At 35.7% G+C, this 18,356-nt stretch overlaps 3 protein-coding genes across 3 annotated transcripts; all 3 read left to right on the top strand.

Annotated features, from left to right (window-relative positions):
• The first annotated feature begins 1,622 nt into the window (after window positions 1-1,622).
• On the top strand, window positions 1,623-5,096 carry LOC104211815 (translocon-associated protein subunit alpha-like). Its single transcript, XM_009760946.2, has 8 exons — window positions 1,623-1,928; window positions 2,876-3,040; window positions 3,154-3,204; window positions 3,296-3,384; window positions 4,017-4,094; window positions 4,227-4,430; window positions 4,574-4,651; window positions 4,791-5,096. Exons 1-8 carry the CDS (start codon window positions 1,865-1,867, stop codon window positions 4,839-4,841), a joined length of 780 nt encoding a protein of 259 aa, XP_009759248.1. The 5' UTR covers window positions 1,623-1,864; the 3' UTR covers window positions 4,842-5,096.
• Window positions 5,097-6,203: 1,107 nt separating this feature from the next.
• On the top strand, window positions 6,204-8,207 carry LOC104211816 (proline-rich protein 4). The gene is made up of 2 exons (XM_009760947.2): window positions 6,204-6,645; window positions 7,254-8,207. Exons 1-2 carry the CDS (start codon window positions 6,477-6,479, stop codon window positions 7,964-7,966), a joined length of 882 nt encoding a protein of 293 aa, XP_009759249.1. The 5' UTR covers window positions 6,204-6,476; the 3' UTR covers window positions 7,967-8,207.
• A 6,962-nt stretch (window positions 8,208-15,169) lies between these two features.
• On the top strand, window positions 15,170-15,972 carry LOC104211817 (peptidyl-prolyl cis-trans isomerase). The gene has a single exon (XM_009760948.2). The coding sequence runs from the start codon at window positions 15,234-15,236 to the stop codon at window positions 15,750-15,752; it is 519 nt and encodes a 172-aa protein (XP_009759250.1). The 5' UTR covers window positions 15,170-15,233; the 3' UTR covers window positions 15,753-15,972.
• The last annotated feature ends 2,384 nt before the right edge of the window (window positions 15,973-18,356 follow it).

The raw sequence follows: 18,356 nt of genomic DNA, 5'->3' as shown, positions 1-18,356 counted from the left end.
ATAATCGCCTCAGTGAATATTTACTGAAAGAAGGTTATACTTGTTGTTTATATTGATGACACAAATCTTGTTGGAACTCCAAAAGAGCTCCAAAAAGCAGTTGAATATCTTAAGAAAGAATTTGAGATGAAAGATCTTGGAAAGACAAAACTTTGTCTTGGTCTACAAATTCAATATTTAGCAGACGGAATCTTTATCCATCAATCTGCCTATACAGAAAGGGTCTTAAAAAGCTTTTACATGGATAAAGTACACCAATGGTTGTTCGATCACTTGAAGTGAATAAGGATCTGTTCCGACTTCCAGAAGAGGATGAGGAACTCCTTGGTCCTGGAATACTCTATTTCGTGCAATGGATGCACCTATATATATTGTCAATGCTAACAAAGGTGGTGCAGATCGTATTGGTTAAGCAGATGCAGGTTATTTATCTGATCCCCATAAAGCTCGATTTCAAATAGAATATATGTTTACATGTGGAGGTACTGTCATATCATGGCGCTCCACAAAGCAATCTATTATTACTGCTTCTTCAAATCATGCTGAGATAATAGCTATTCATGAAGCAAGTAGGGAATGTGTATGGTTGAGATCAGTGATTCATTTTATTCAAGAAAAATGTGGGTTGGATAAAAGATCCATAATTTTATACGAAGACAATGTTGCACGCATAGCCCAATTGAAGGGAAGATTTATAAAAGGAGATAGAACAAAGCACATTTCACCAAAATTATTCTAGACACATGATCTTCAGAAAAATGGTGACATTATTGTGCAACAAATCCGTTCAAGTGAAAATCAAGCAGATGTGTTCACTAAATCTTTGTCAACTTCAACTTTTGAGAAGATGGTATACAAGATTGGAATGCAGATACTCAAATATTTGAAACAAGGTTTTCATCAAGGGGAGTGCAATACGCGGTGTACTCTTTTTCCCTTACTAAGATTTTTCCCATAAGGTTTTTCTCGCAAGGTTTTTAATGAGGCAGCCAGAAATGCGTATTACTAAATATGTGTACTCTTTTTCCTTCACTAGGATTTTTCTCACTGGGTTTTTCCTAGTAAGGTTTTAACGAGGCACAATATCTTTAAATAAACATCCAAGGGGGAGTGTTATGAAACTATTATATTGTGGATGTCCATTTATTACTCTGCTATAGATAATCTTCCTGAAGAAGATTATCCATTTAGTACTCGATTGAAGTTTATCTACAAGCAGCTGATGCAGGCAGGTTGCAAGCAACTCAATGAAATGATTTGCAGCAGATTCTTATTAAACAGGCAGGTTGTAAGCAGCTCATGCAGACAGCTTACATGCAGCTCAAGAAAGGGCTCGCAGCTGCTTCCTGAAAAGCCTTGCGGCTGCTTCTTGAAAGCCTCGTAGCTGCTTCCTTTCTTCTATAAATAGAGGAGTTTTCAGTTCATTATGTACTTCAATTCAACTTTAAATTGATATATTATTCAATTTAAAGTTGAATAATATATCAATATCTCTCTCCTTATACTTGTCTTCGGTTTATTTACTTCACGGCCTTTATTTTATAACACTATCAAATTTGCTGATTTTTTGTTTTTCTAAATGAGAAAATATATTAAGCACGTCGCATAAATTTTATACGAGTACTATTAATCAAATAAAGCCTAAAAAAATAAGTGGAATCGTGAAATTGGGCCCCCGTATTGGCTCGAGTTTTCTTTGGATATTCCTCTGTTTCCAAACACAAAAGGAGGTTCGGTTTCACTTCCTATGCCGTAAAAAGACAAAAAAACACTGCTCCTGCTCCTGCTCCTGCTGCTGGGCGTTTCTTCTCAGCTCAGCTCAGCTCTACATTTCTGTTAATTCGTCTCTGTTCGAATTCACAAAATGACAATTAGGGTTTTCTGGATCCTCTTAGCTCTCCTTCTCTTTTCTTCACCATTTCTTCAAGGTTCGTTTCTCAGATCCAGATCTCTCTTTCCTTATTTATACAATTGTTCCTACATGCAAATGCTCGTGCAACAGGATAATTACCGTGTTTTTCTAGCTTTATTTAGTAATCTTTTGTGCGATCTTGTAAATTGAGATTCAATCGGATACAATCGAAATTTCTTTTATCTCCTCAAAGTTGTGTGTGTGTGTGGGATGTGATTTGTCTTTAATGAGTAATTCTGCCTCTTATTGAAGATTACTGAAAATAATCTCAGCAGAATAGTGTTCGGGAATAATAAGTAGAATTCGAATTGTGTTCTGGGTGGCAATAGTGTAATTTGGTAGTTAAATTAAATGTCTTCGACTTGGTAATCTTTTGTTATAATCTCATTTGATATAATGACATGGAAAAGAACTGTTGATCCATGCATCGATCCTACCTAATGTTAGGGGCGTATGCTGCGTAGTATAAGCTACGGGTTCAGCTAAACCCAATTGCTTTGATGCAGACCTTTTATATGTGTTAAGAAATCTATTAAATATGTAGAAATATTAAATTTCGAACCCAGTAACTCATTAGTTGTTCAGTGGCATCCTACTGATCCCGTCAAGCTCAAATCTTGGATCCACCTCTGCCTAATACAGCAGTAAGTAGTTCATTTACTCTTTTTGTTTTATGAGAAAGGTAAAGTATAGTAGTTCAATTACTTGATTTTCAGGATTCAGCTAGTTCTTCGTGATATTTGCATAACTTATTATCTTCTAGGCTTTTGGGCCCGACTTGCGCGGAATGGTTACAGGGGTTTTGTGTAGCCGACCACAACTTTCTTTGGGATCTTTGCGCTATTGATGTTTATTGGGCTGTTTGCTGTTTGGGTTGATTATTAAGGAGTTTCTGTTCAGATTTCGAACTATTATTTCCTGAATTTCATTTTGGTTTTATATGGTATTGATTTTACTCCATAGTTGCTAGATGCCAATCGGACCCTGAAACGGAAGTGGTTGAAGGCAGTGGAGAAGGAGGGGATCTTGGAATTGTTGGTGATGATGTGCAAGATTTTGGCAGTGACAGTTTTAGTCCGGCACCTGGGATTGAGACAATTTGTGTTTTCCCTAAAAACCCATCCAAGTGTAAGTAATTTCGATTCTGCTTTGCATCTTTATTGTTGGTTCCTTGTTTTGCTTAAATGTTTAGTAACTGTTTTTGAATTGCATCTCTAAATCACGTTTCTTCTTTTCCGCAGCGGTGGCAGCTGGTGAGGAAAGTGAGCTGTTAGTTGGAATGAAAAATGACGGTAATTTTATGTGCTTTGGTGTATTTTCTCCTCCCCCTTCAAGTTCTTAATTTTCAGTGATTAATTTCCCAATTTTGGGTGCCTAAAACAGGGGATTCTAGTCTGAATATCATTGCAATCCAAGCCAGTGTTCACCTTCCTTTTGATCACCGTTATTTGGTTCAAAATCTGTCCGTACAGGTAATTGTTTGGCTTATTTTCTTTTTTAGAAATTAGGCTGCACTCTCCTCCTTCCATAAGATTTGTGATTTATTATGCCCTTTAAGCTGAAAAGAGCTTTCTATCTCAAATTTATTTACCTGTTATTTTGGTTCTTTAAGCTGGAATTTACATATTCTCATATTCACTTAGTTCTGAATTCTTCTGGTAATTTTCAATCTTATTTGAGGTCTCTTCACGTGAACTTTTAACCTTTAGGTTAGTAGCTGTTTAGCTTCCAGTTGAACCAAGAAAACATTTGCATGCACAAGGCATACAGAACTTATTCTTCTTAGAAATGAAACATATGTTTTTTCTCATTTTATATTAACTTCCACATAGCATGAAGCTCATATATATCCACATCACTGATCCTAGGATATAATTTTAGATTTAATGGTAAGAAAAAGATATCATTTTAAGATTGCTTTGAAGTAAAGTAAAAAATTTATTTGTGACAAGGGCGTGATTATTCTCTATGGGATGAAAATACTTTGGTGATCTTTCATTGTTAATTAGGAGTTCCTATTGAAATGAGGCTTCCATGTTCATGCTATTATACTGTGATTTGGGTTAGGGACTTGGCTAATTCTGTATCTTGGTCCATTTCCTAGGCTTTTAACAATGCAACAGTTCCACCTTCAGCCCAGGCAACTTTTCCATATATATTTGCTGTCAGCAAATTTATGCAGGTTGGTTGTCTTCCAAGCATTTGTACTGCTTTTATCTTTTGTTATCTGCTTATTTTTATACTTTATTTGCTTGCACTTGAATGCCGCCGTTGGTTTCCTAGGCTGAATAACTTTTCTTTCTTAATGTTGCAGCCTGGAAGTTTTGATCTAGTTGGCACTATTGTTTATGAGATAGACCAGAACCCTTATCAGAGTACATTCTACAACGGTACTATTGAAGTGACTGAGCCTGGTGGTCTTCTCAGTGTTGAGTCTGTTTTCTTGTTCTGTCTTGGAATTGCCCTCCTTGGCCTTCTTGGATTCTGGATACGTGGTCAGATACAAAATCTCTCAAAGGTGATTACATATGCTCTTTGTATGCACCTTGCAAAAGCAGAAGAATATTTGTTAGTGCATCAGAAATCCTGGGTGTTTTGGTGCACTTCCGTTGCTCTTTTTCCCTTATAATGCTTTCTTTTCTTTCTTGGATGTACGTACAGAAAACTAAGAGAGCACCAAAGGCAAAGGTTGAAGTTGGAACTGCAACAACAGATGCATCCATGGATGAATGGCTTGAGGTTTGTGGTTTCTCTAACTGTTGGGAGTATTTTTTAGAATATTTGGTCTTCTAGTTTTTCAGAATCACGTTAAAATGATTTCTTTATATGTCTGGACTTTGGTATGATGAGTTTTTGCCTTCTTGTGTCTTTTATGTAGGGAACTGCATATACTCAATCGCTTTCCAACAAGTCGAAGAAGAAGAAGTGAATTACTTAGGTTTCTGATGTCCCAAGCAGTATGTGGAGGCTAAATTCCCAGTTAGACTGGATTTACGCACAGTTAAAAACGTGCAATAGGTTTAAGAATTAGAAGTGATAGAGCTTCTTTACTGTTGTAGCATGAGGAAAAACCTATCAGCCTTTGTCTTTTTAGTGCCAAACTGACTGGTAGTTGGAGGTGACCAAGACAATTGTCTAACATATTCTCTTTTTTCTGTTCAACAAGTTTATTATTTTCTTGGTAGATAGATTGGTCATTCTTATGGTCTTTGTTTGAGTTGTGAAGCACCTTAGCTTGTTAAAATCTTTAGCGGGAATGGAGAAAAGTCAATAAACATACTTGTCATCAAACAAGAATGTACTACTCTGGAATTAAGAATAGAAATATTATTGCCTTCTAGTTTCTACTATTATAAAATATAAGCTCGTGTTTAGGTGGTTAAAAAATCACATCATTATACAGATCATCGCAGAAGATCTACGTTGTCCTTTGACACATTTGGATTGAGTTTCTTACATTAGAACTAAGTTTCAAGTGACAATAGAGGTGGGCTTGTCCTGTAATGTTATTATTATACATTGGTCCGTATATTGCTGCATGTGGGAGATGAAATTCAAGTAAATGCGTACATAATTAGTTGAAACATCGTTTTCAGGGCTTCAAATCGACAATGAATAAACAACTTCCTCTTCTTTTTGTGCCGTATAATTAGCCAAGATGTAAGATAAATTAGTAGTAGAAAAATCAAACACAGAACAAAAACATGTACTCACATGATAAAGTTTAGGAACCCAATTCTATCTCTCTAAACGATATTTGTCAATTGATTTAGGTAAGAAGTTGATGATTGAGTCAAATCATATTGTAGTACAAGTAAAAGTATTTTATGCGCTAGTGTAAGTTTCTACATGCTGTAGAAGGGTTTACAATAAATATTTTGGTGAGTGTAAAATGCTATTAAAGCAAGAATTTAGGTTACACGCACTGACGATATAAAACTGTTTATACAATCAGGTCACTTATTAAGTAATTACACATAAATTTCTTCGTATGGCATAGTTTAAGTGCTGAGACCTTCCTCCATATAGAAAGCTCTGAGTTCAAATTCAGGCACATATTTGTCTGATGCTATCCGATTTTTCAGTTTTTCTTGAACACCTACGATGTCAATTATACTGTTACTGAAGATTGCCACAAGTAGTCAAAAGTTCACATTTAACTCCAGATTTTTTCAGGATGGACATAAATGAAAGCCGCTAAATAGGTTTACAGATAGAAAATAAACAAGGTTTGCAGTTGGATGATACCTCATTCAATGAGGATAATTGCCTTTGATCAAACAGCTATGCTATGCCACCACCCATATTAGTTGAATCTTCTTAAATTTTGCTATAATCCCTTTTCAATTATTCCAACATAAGTCAAGGTAAGGTCATGTGAGGTCCTTAACTATTTGTTGGTGTAACTCATAAAAATCTATCATTTTAAGTACTATATATATACCCTTTAATCCCTTCAGACAAACATATTCAAGAACACCAACAAAATCTCACTTTGGCAAAGTAGAGTTAATAGTTCCCTCAGCTATTTGGCTGCCCCATTTGCCTGTTGGCATTGTGCTCAATGGGGCTTCAGTCACTTTGTGGCAGAGTCCTTTTGGGATTCTCTGTCTCTTTATTGCTGTTTGCTGTGACTTTCTGCTATGCTGTTGACAAGACAATCCAGGTTGTTGGAACTGGGGAATGTGCTGATTGCAAAGAGAGTAACATAAAGACCACTCATGCCTTTTCAGGTATGCACTTTTATGTTTTTATCTTGATTTTGCATAACATTTTTCAGAAGCTTAATGGCTATAACCATATATAGCATATGTGCCATAATCAGAGCAGTGAGTGCATTCGCATTGCTGTTTTGAGGCTCGCGTTGTATACACAATTCAATAAAAGCACAGTCGGTATACTAAGCTCCCATTGTAGCGGTCCGGAAAGGATCACTACAACATGCATTGGGTCTGTTGTGCATAGTCTTACCTTGCATGTCTGCAAGAGGTTGTTTCCACTGCTTGAACCTGTAACCTGCTGTCACATGACAGCAACTCTTACCGTTGCGTCAAAGCTCCCGCTATATGCGGAGGTTCATGGAAGAGTCAGACCATATTATGTCTATTATACATAGGCTTAACTTGCATGTCTGCAAGAGGTCGTTTCCACAACTTTAATCTATGATAAGTAACTCTACCGTTGCGTCAAAGCTCCTCTTTAATTGAACAATTTTGAAAAGATGTACATTAATAAAAAAATTGCACCCACTGTCACTAGTATATTAATGGATGAGTAGTCTTCCATGTTCATCCTTTAAAATTCAAGAAATGCTTCTAGTTATAACAACTTTTGCTTTCAGGGCTTCGTGTAACCATCGACTGCAAGGTTGAAAATGGAGAAATCAAAACAAAAGGAGAAGGAAAACTTGACAAAGATGGCAAATTCACGGTCTCACTTCCACAAGAGATGGTAAAAGACGGCAAATTAAAAGAAGATTGCTATGCCCAACTCCATAGTGCATATGCTGCACCATGTCCAGCACACAATGGCATAGACAGGTCCAAGATTGTAGTCATCAAATCTGAAAATGATGAAAAACATACATTAAAACCAGCTGGAAATCTAAAGTTCTCTACAGCCTTGTGCACTTCTGCTATCTTATGGCCACACTATAAATATCCACCATTGCCAAAGTTACCACCTTTTCCCAAGATTCATTCTTGGAAAAAGAAACATTACCCTAACATGTATTTACCTCTACCCCCTATTCATAATAAACCTTTCCCTCCCATTTACAAGAAGCCAAATCCTCCTTCAATTCCTATCTATAAACCAAAACCAAAGGCACAAGTAGTGAAGCCTCCTTCAGTTCCAATTTACAAACCAGTAAAGCCTCTGCCTCCACCTGTTCCAATATACAAACCAATTCCACCATTCTATAAAAAACCATGCCCACCCCTATTTCCTAAAATCCATATTCATCCCAAGCTTCCTCCTTTCCCTAAGATTCCTCCAAAATATTTCCACCACCCATTGTTCCCACTACGGCCTCCTTCTATTCCTCACCCATAGGAGGGTGGCTTTAAAATATTTCCTCTTCAGTGAGCAGGCGTAAGCGGATTCAAGATTTCAAGATAGTAGGTGCACCTCTTAATATATATGCTTATTTTCAAGTTGTTCAATAAATTTTCTATATAAATATTCGAGTTCGAAGCAGCAGACGCATGTGCACCATGCATATATGTCGAACTAGCCTCAAGCATGTAGGGTTGTAACCATTTTCATGTTGAAACATTAAAATAGTTAAGTGTTAGTTAGTTGTATTTGTAAAATAATTCTGGAAATATAAATGAACATAAACAGAAGTGAACAACGAAATAGCAGAAAATTAATTCGAGCCCACTGAATTCACAGTATTTCCTTAAGGAATTTATTCCCCTTCTAGTACCCAAGGTTATGGATTATTTCCTCCCATGATAGAACGAATTACACACTGGTGTAGTGGTACTTCAAACCCCAGTGTTTCAGCGAACACAAAGTTCGATAGCAAATCACACTTACTATTGCTTTGTCTGATGCTAAAAGTATGCAGAAGAAGGGGGAGAAACTCAAAAAATCGTAGTGAAATTTTGAGCAGAATAGTGTTGTATTTATAACCAAAGTTGGGCTGAAATCTGAAGAGGTGCAACTCTTCAGAATGGTTGTTTCTGCAAAACGGCCACAGCATAAATGTCATTACATAAATGGCTAATTACTCAACAATAAAGAGGGAAAATTGAAGAGGGTAGTTAATTTTCCGTTACCAAAATAGAAAAGCGGATTGGATTTAATATTAATATTTAATATTAATATTCTGTTATTAAAACAAATATTTAATAACATTTTTGTTAATATTTTACTATTAATAAATAAATTTGGTCCAAAAAGTTAATCAATCAATCGATCATTTGGCCAAATCCAAATGTAAATCTGAAGCCGAAGCCGAAGACGAGCGAGCGAGCGACGACGACGACGACGACGGCACGAGGCTTGCCTTCTTCTCAACTCTTTAAGATCTAGAAGAAGAGCAATTGTTTATATACCCATAAAAACCTCTTCCTCTTCCAATATGGGACAATGTCCATTTACCAAAGGGGGAAACTTAAAATTTCACTCAAAAATTTTATTTCCCTCCATTTCTCATTCACCATCTTTTAAGTATTTAATATATTAATTAAATACATATAAAACCCAACAATCCTCCACATGAATAGGGAATGGCTATATCACGGAAGTATGCATGAAAAACTGTGTGATTCGCAAGTAAAGATTAATTGCATCTGGATAAGTAGGTTTCCTTTGAACTTTCTGTAGTGAACTTATGTCGGATATACTCGATCAATCGGTAGATTTGATATCTTTGAACCGTCGAACTTTGGTGTATACATAGACAACCACAAGTCACACAACCAACCCTTAACCATCTTTGGTTCTCATTGTTGTGTTCGTTTCAGCCATGAACACCTTCTGGTTTCATAAGTGCGTGGAGAACTGGCCTTACAAAGTTCTCCTTGAAGCGGCAAACACTTCACACTTACATAGGTGATTCCTAAACGTGTCACCCCGTAGATACACTATTTGATATACCCCGTATCAAAACTAGAAATCATTAAAAAGCCTTGATACTTTATCTTTGGTACTGAACATTGTCTCATCACGAGAATGGACCAAAAGTTTAGTTGACAATGTTGAACCGTCATTGATGACTTTGTTTGATCTCCTTGAACCTAGATCTTGGGATCTCTAGTCTTCTAGGTAGAGTTACCGCCACTATGACTTGTTCTCGGCCACAGTCCCATTCCCCTTGATGATTTCTCAACTACCTCTCTAGTTGGGCCTTTTGTAAGTGGATCCGACACATTATCACTTGACTTTACATAGTCAATCGTGATAATTCCTCTAGAGAGTAATTGTCTAACGGTTTTATGTCTTCGTCGTATATGACGAGATTTACCGTTATACATAACGCTCCCAGCCCTTCCAATTGTCGCTTGACTATCGCAATGCATGCATATTGGTGCCAACGGTTTGGGCTAAAATGGAATATCTTCCAAGAAATTCCGAAGCTATTCAGCTTCTTCACCGACTTTATCCAAGGCTATGAACTCAACCTCCATTGTAGAGCGGGCAATACAAGTTTATTTGTATGACTTCCAAGATACTGCTCCTCCACCAATAGTGAATATATATCCACTTGTGGACTTAGAATTAGTTGAACCGGTGATCCAATTTGCATCACAGTATCCCTTTATCACTGCAGGATATTTACTGTAGTGCAAAGCAAAGCCCTGGGTATGTTCTAAATATCCCAAAACTCGTTTCATTGTCATCCAATGAGATTGGCATGAATTGCTCGTATATCGACTCAATTTACTTATAGCACAAGCTATATCTGGTCATGTACAATTCATGATGTATATTAAGCAACCCAACACACGAGCATAATCCAATTGTGATATGCTTTGACCTTTGTTCTTTGCTAATGCAAGATTCACGTCAATTGGAGTCTTTGCAACTTTAAAGCCCAAGTGCTTGAATTTTTCAAGTACTGTCTTAATATAATGATATTGTGACAATGCCAGACCTTGAGAAGTCTTTTGGATCTTAATTCCCAGAATTAAATCAGTAACTCCCAAGTTTTTCATATCAAACTTGCTAGTTAGCATATGCTTAGTAGCATTTATGTTGTCAATGTCATTACTCATTATGAGCATATCATCCACATATAAGCAAACAATGACTATGTGATTTGGAACATTTTTAATGAATACACATTTATCACATTTATTTATCTTAAATCCATTTGACAACATTGTTTGGTCAAATTTCGCATGCCATTGTTTGGGTGTTTGTTTTAATCCATAAAGGGGCTTAACAAGTCTACAGACCTTCTTTTCTTTACCTGGAACCACAAACTCTTCAGGTTGTTCCATATAGATTTCTTCCTCCAACTCTCCATTTAAGAAGGCCGTCTTTACATCCATTTGATGAATTTCAAGACCATAAACTGCAGCTAACGCTACTAACATTCGTATGGACGTAATTCTTGTAACTGGAGAGTATGTATAAAAATAGTCAAGACCTTCTCGTTGTCTATACCCTTTGACCACAAGTCTTGCCTTAGATTTGTCAATAGTACCATCATCTTTCATTTTCCTCTTAAAGATCCATTTAGAACCCAACGGCTTATTTCCATGAGGAAGATCAACCAATTCCCATGTATGGTTGTTCAATATGGATTCTATTTCACTATTGACTGCCTTTTTCCATAACAATGATTCCGAAGAAAACATAGCTTTTTAAAATGTTTGAGGCTCATTTTCCAATAAGAAAGTCACAAAATCTGGTCCAAATAAAGTAGACGTTCTTTGAAATTTACTATGTCTTGGATCCTCCTGGTTAAGTGTACTTTCTTTTGTTTCTTCCCGAGGTCGTTTAGATTCTTCACCAATTGACTCACATTCCTTTTTATACGGATATATATTTTCAAAGAACTCAGCATTATCTGATTATATAACCGTATTATTATGAATGTCAGAATTTTCTGATTTATGAACCAGAAATCGATATGTTTTACTATTAGTCGCATATCCTATGAAAACACAATCAACGGTTTTCGGTCCTATTTTTACCCTTTTGGGTTTAGGAACTTGCACTTTTTCCAAATAACCCCACACTTTAAAATAATTCAAGTTGGGCTTCCTTCCTTTCCATTTTTCATATGAAATGGATTGTGTTTTGCTATGGGGTACTCAATTTAGTATTCGGCTAGCCGTAAGAATGGCTTCACCCCACAAGTTCTGTGGCAAACCAGAACTTATCAATAATGTGTTCATCATCTCCTTTAATGAACGATTCTTTCTTTCTGCAATCCCATTGGATTGGGGCGTGTAAGGGACCGTTGTTTGATGAATAATTCCATATTCTAAACATATTTGTTCAAAAGGAGATTCATATTCACCACCCCTATCACTTCTTATCATTTTTATTTTCTTGTTAAGTTGCGTTTCAACTTCATTTTTGTATTGATTGAATGCGTCTATTCCTTCATCTTTACTATTAAGTAAGTAAACATAGCAATATCGAGTACTATCGTCAATAAAACTTATGAAATACTTCTTTCCACCGCGAGATGATATTGACTTCATATCACAAATATCTGTGTGAATTAAGTCTAAAGGATTTGAATTCCTTTCAACTGACTTATAAGGATGCTTAACATACTTAGATTCCACACATACTTGACATTTTGATTTGTCACATTCAAACTTAGGCAATACTTCCAAATTAATCATTTTCCGCAAGGTTTTATAATTAACATGACCCATACGTATATGCCATAATTCATTTGACTCAAGTAAGTAAGACGAAGCTGAAATTTTATTATTATTTTCAAAAATCATTACATTCAGCTTGAAAAGGCCCTCAATGAGGTAACCTTTTCCTACAAACATTTCATTCTTACTTATTACAACCTTATCGGAAACAAAAATACATTTAAAACCATTCTTAACAAGAAGTTCAGTAGAGACTAAATTCTTCCTAATCTCGGGAATATGAAGGACGTTGTTCAAAGTCACCACTTATCTGGAAGTCATTTTGAGAAATATCTTCCCACATTCTTCAATCTTGGCCTTTGCAACATTTTCCATAGAAATCGTCTCATCAGGTCCAACAGGAGCATAAGTAGCAAAAGTTTCTTTAACAGCACAAACATGGAGAGTGGCTTCAGAATCAATCCACCACTCTTTAGGATTGCCCACCAAGTTGCATTCGGAAAGCATGACACATAAGTCTACAACATCATCATGCTTTTCAGTCATGTTTGCTTGACCCTTCTTCTTGTCTTTTTTCGGAGCACGACATTCCGTAGATTTGTGTCCAGTTTTTCTACAATTGTAGCAGTTTCCACTGAACCGCTTCTTGCTTGGGTTGTATTTCGGTCCATAAGCCTTCTTCCTCTTTTTGTTCTCTTCAACAATATTTGCTCCCATTATTGTTGAGTTTCCACGGCCTCTCTTTTCAGCAGTTTTGTTGTCCTCTTCGATTCTCAACCGAACAATGAGATCTTCAAGGGACATCTCCTTGTGTTTATGTTTCAAGTAGTTTTTGAAGTCCTTCCACAAAGGAGGCAACTTCTCAATCATCGCTGCTACTTGGAATGCTTCATTGACGACAAGACTTTCAATGAAATTTCTGTTAGTAAAAATACTAAGATTACTACTTTCAACATCAATATTAATTTGATTTATACCTTTAGCAAGGAGATCGTGAATAATCACTTGCAATTCCTGGACTTGGGTAATAATAGACTTGCTATCTACCATTTTATAGTCCAAAAACATTGCAGCAACAAACTCTTTCAACCCGGCATCTTCGGTTTTGTATTTCTTTTCAAGCGCAATCCACAATTCTTTTGACGTTTCCACGCTACTATAGACGTTATACAAAGCATCCTCCAGCTCGCTTAGAATATAATTCTTGCACAAAAAATCTGAATGCTTCCACGCCTCAATCACGAGAGAGCGTTCAGTTTCTGGAGTTTCATCGGAAAACACATGAATATCTTCCTTGATGAACTTCTGGAGACTTAGAGTAGTCAAATAGAAGAACATCTTTTGCTGCCAGCGCTTGAAATCAATCCCGAAAATTTTTCCGGATTTTTCCATCGGTGCCAATGCTGCCGGTGTTGTTCGGCTCGTTGAGGCATTGGCAGTCACCATCGGAACAACTTGGTTTCCGTTATCATTAGTCATTTCTGTAAAAGAATGACACAAACTTTAAAATCACGTAGATTTTAATCTCCAATTGAGTATAAAATCACAAAGGTTTTACTCTCCAGAAACAGTGAGTACAAATACAGAAAATAGTTAAATTCCTTAAGCTTGTTAGTTAATTGTATTTGTAAAATAATTCTGGAAATATAAATGAACATAAACAGAAGTGAACAACGAAATAATAGAAAATCAATTCGAGCCCGCTGAATTCACAGTGTTTCCTTAAGGAATTTAATCCCCTTGATGATGATTTCATTACTTGAATACTTTATTTGGATGATTGTGGTAAGAATAAGATACTTTTTAGTTAATTTAACATGAATACTTCATTTGGATATTTATTTTTGTAAGAAGAAGAAATATCTTAACTTATAGGCTCAAAATAAAAAATCCAAAATATCCAAACCAATTCATCTGAATCCGAACTTAAAAAATCCAATCCAATCCGAGCTTATTTGGATTGGATTTGAATTGTCATTTCTTCAATCAAAAAACAGAAAATCCAAACTGAAATTTTTATATCTAATCTGAACTGCCTGAATGCCCACCGCTAATATAACCTGTATTTGCCTAGTGAAACGATATGAGTTGAGCTGGAAGAAAGACGTGAGTATTCATATACCTTAACTTTATTTGGAAATGAGGTATAGTTGTTGTTGCTATTGTAAATTCAACTTCTAAAAACAAAAGTGTCCGGGGAATGTCAGACTATGTATGAATTGATAGTTTTTATTTTCTAATAGTAAATTCAATTTTTTTGGCTGAGGATTTATCGGAAACAACCTTTCTACCTTCACAATGAAGAGGTAAGGTCTACGTGCACACTATCCTCCCCAGACCCTACCTGTAGGGTTACACTGGATTTTGTTATTGTTATTGTTATTGTTGTAAATTCTATTTTCTTTTTTCAAAACTACAATTATTATTATCAAAAAAAAATCTATATACCATACCAATAGACTGTCCAAATTGGTTTTCCTACTGTGCCTAACTCAGCAATAACAAGTCCAGTACTTTCTCATAGGTGGGATATAATTTATGAGAAAGTAAAATATACACAACCTTATTCTGACCCTAAAAGGGCAGAGATACTATTTTCGATATAACCTTGGCTCTACTTGCCTATCTCCAAAAAGAGGAAAAAAAGTTTAAACTACAAAATGAAACAAAAGCTGTCCCGGTTCCAATGGACTTGGGCTTTTGTGGACCACAAAATGGGCCGAAGTCAGTCGAAACATCGAAATTCTCTCCACTAACTGGTCCCACAGCATCAGAAACGCATATACCACGTGATCCATATGCTAAACTAACTGCGGTAAAATGTTAAACTAACCACGGTCAAATTCACACTCCATGCTGCTGACACCTGTCGTGATAAACGGTTAAGATCATCTCTTTAACAAATTATCCGCTTTGCAATTTCCTATATAAACTCCTTTTAGCTTAATCTCAAAGCATCGATTATTCATACAGTGAGAGCATAGCTTAAAAACTCCACAGAAATTTCTAGAAGAGAGTGAGAGATGGCAAATCCTAAGGTTTTCTTCGACCTTACCGTCGGCGGTCTACCGACCGGCCGTGTGGTGATGGAGTTGTTCAACGATGTAGTTCCGAAAACAGCGGATAACTTCCGAGCACTCTGTACCGGAGAGAAAGGCGTCGGAAAGTCCGGCAAGCCGTTACACTACAAAGGATCATCATTTCACCGTGTGATTCCTGGATTTATGTGTCAAGGAGGTGATTTCACTGCTGGAAACGGTACCGGCGGTGAATCGATCTACGGCGCCAAATTCGCCGACGAGAATTTCGTTAAAAAGCATACTGGACCTGGAATTCTCTCTATGGCCAATGCTGGACCTGGAACTAACGGATCTCAGTTTTTCATCTGTACGGCCAAAACCGAGTGGCTTGATGGGAAACACGTGGTGTTTGGTCAAGTTATTGAAGGAATGGACGTGATTAAGAAAGTGGAAGCCGTTGGATCTAGCTCCGGCAGGTGCTCGAAGCCCGTTGTGATTGCTGACTGTGGTCAACTCTCTTAGATTATTAATCGTATCAATTAATGTTAATGATGATCTAGTCTAGTTAACTATGTGATCGCAGTGTACTGATTTGCTGGTTTTCGTTTTTTTTTTAGCCTTTTCCTTTTTGAGATTGTGGGTCGGGTTTCGGGCTTACTGTGTCGGGTCTTTACTGTAATTGGTGGTGTTTACTACTACCAGTGCATGTTGGAATTGGAATAAGATTAGATTTCTCGGTTTATTTCACTGTGTAAGTTCGAATTCGTGCAAATTTCTTAAATTGTGGGTTTCGACATTTTAATGAGTCCGGAACTAAAATAGTGCCAAAAATGGCACAAAATATGTTTCTACCTTAAAAAAAAGGTTACATAAATACATAAAATCCAGTATAATATTATGTTTTACTTTAACGGAAAGTTAGTGGTTAAAGTTAAATTTTCCTATCTACATTTAAATCCCTATAATTTGTTATAGGAAAACGCATTACAATACTGCGTTTAAGGTAAACGCATTAAGGTAAACGCATTATTGTATTGCGTTTTCCTATAATATTTGGGCCACATTTCCCTATAGTTTATTATAGAAAAACGCATTACAATACTGCGTTTTCCTTGGCTTCACGATAGAAGCCATTGTCCCCCGCGCAATTTTAAAAAAAACTTGGGCCCCACCCATACACAAAAAGCGAAAAGTGTAGGTCCCGCACACATCACAATCCTGGAACCTTCAGTCACAAGCGAGCCTGTTCAACTTACAAAAATAACAAATTAATATATATTGTCAAATTAACTAAAATATCGAGTCTGGAACGCATAGATAATTACTCAGTCCAATTCAATAATTAATTATTAAATTTATTAAACTAACAAAATTCTAAAAAAGTTGAAATTGACACACATAAGAATTAAAGATAACTTGGTGCAACTGGGTCTCAAATATTAAGCCTGAAACCCATAGATAATTACTAATTAAGGATAGTTTGGTGCGACCGGGCTTCAAATATCGAGTCTGGAACCCATGGATAATTATTCGGTACAATTAAATAATTATTTATTTATTAACACACATAATAATTAAGCTAACAAAATTCTAAAAAATGTTAAAATTGACAAACATAATAATTAAGGATAACTTGGTGCGATCGGGCCTCAAATATCGAGCATGGAACTCATAGATAATTACTCAGTCCAATTAAATAATTAATAATTTAATTTATTAAACTAACAAAATTCTAAAAATGTTGAAATTGACACACATAATAATTAAGGATAACTTGGTGCTTCCGGGCCTCAAATATCGAGCCTGGAACCCATAGATAATTACTCAGTCCAATTCAATAATTAATTATTTAATTTATTAAACTAACAAAATTTTAAACTTATTGAAATTGACACACATAATAATTAAGGATAACTTGGTGCTACTGGGCCTCAAATATCGAGCATGGAACCCATAGATAATTACTCAGTTCAATTCAATAATTAATTATTTAATTTATTAGACTAACAAAATTTTAAACTTATTGAAATTGTCACACATAATAATTAAGGATATGGTGCTACTGGGCCTCAAATATCGAGCTTGGAACCCATAGATAATTACTCAGTCCAATTCAATAATTAATTATTTAATTTATTAAACTAACAAAATTTTAAAATGTTGAAATTGACACACATAATAATTAAGGATAACTTGGTACAACCGGGCCTCAAATATCGAGCCTGGAAACCATAGATAATTACTTAGTCCAGTTCAATAATTAATTGATTTACATATGTTTGTACTTTGTGTAAATATTACATTATGTAAATAATGGTACCAATTCTATTTTAACAACAATTTTATTTTAACTGCGGTTGAACAACAATTTTATTTTAATAGTACAACGCAAACACAAACATATCAGACCTAACACAACACAAACAATACAAGTAATGAAAACACTTGACAAATGGAACATAAAGATACACTACGCTCAACACGTACATGCCATTGTTTAGTCACAACCGCCTAGTATTCTCTGCTCCAACCACTTGAGCTGGTCTTCTAGCTTTTTTTTTCTCTTCTTCCACCTCATTGAGTTTCGCCTTCAACTCCGCAATTTCTTGCTTCGATTGGCGCTCTTTGTATGAACGGAAGTTTGAAGAAGAGAGAAGTATGAACGGAAGGTTGAAGGAAAGTTTTGAATGGATTTTAATAAAATTCAAACGCCTTTAAATAAGGCAAGTCCGAGCTTGGGGTGCAGAATTTTTTTTATGTAAAACGTAGTATACTACCACGTTTTATGTATTTCAATTATTGTTATGTCAGTTATCCGCAGAACACTTGGTGGACCCAAAAAATAGTGTAAAACGCAGTATAATAATACGTTTCAGTGTAAAACACAATATTATAATACGTTTTACACTAAAAAAACAAATATTCTCTACAGTCCTACAGAAGTTTATTAAGGTGGGCCCAAATTTTATAGTTTTTTATAGGAAAATGCAGTACAATATTGCGGTTAAGGAAACTGCAATATTGTAGTTTGTTTTCCAAAAAAAAATTATTTTTTTAATAAAACGCAGTATAATACTGCGTTTAACTTTAACGGCTAACTTTTCATTAAAATAAAATGCAATATTA

Source organism: Nicotiana sylvestris, chromosome 12, assembly GCF_000393655.2.
Source record: "Nicotiana sylvestris chromosome 12, ASM39365v2, whole genome shotgun sequence".
Classification (NCBI taxonomy): domain Eukaryota; kingdom Viridiplantae; phylum Streptophyta; class Magnoliopsida; order Solanales; family Solanaceae; genus Nicotiana; species Nicotiana sylvestris.
This window is presented reverse-complemented; position numbering and strand designations above follow the sequence as displayed.

Coding starts and splice junctions, on each gene's coding strand:
- LOC104211815 (XM_009760946.2), top strand. CDS start 1,865: ATGACAATTAGGGTTTTCTGGATCCTCTTAGCTCTCCTTCTCTTTTCT. Junction 3,205..3,295: donor AGTTGGAATGAAAAATGACG/GTAATTTTATGT, acceptor TGCCTAAAACAG/GGGATTCTAGTCTGAATATC. Junction 4,652..4,790: donor CCATGGATGAATGGCTTGAG/GTTTGTGGTTTC, acceptor TCTTTTATGTAG/GGAACTGCATATACTCAATC.
- LOC104211816 (XM_009760947.2), top strand. CDS start 6,477: ATGGGGCTTCAGTCACTTTGTGGCAGAGTCCTTTTGGGATTCTCTGTC. Junction 6,646..7,253: donor GACCACTCATGCCTTTTCAG/GTATGCACTTTT, acceptor TTTTGCTTTCAG/GGCTTCGTGTAACCATCGAC.
- LOC104211817 (XM_009760948.2), top strand. CDS start 15,234: ATGGCAAATCCTAAGGTTTTCTTCGACCTTACCGTCGGCGGTCTACCG.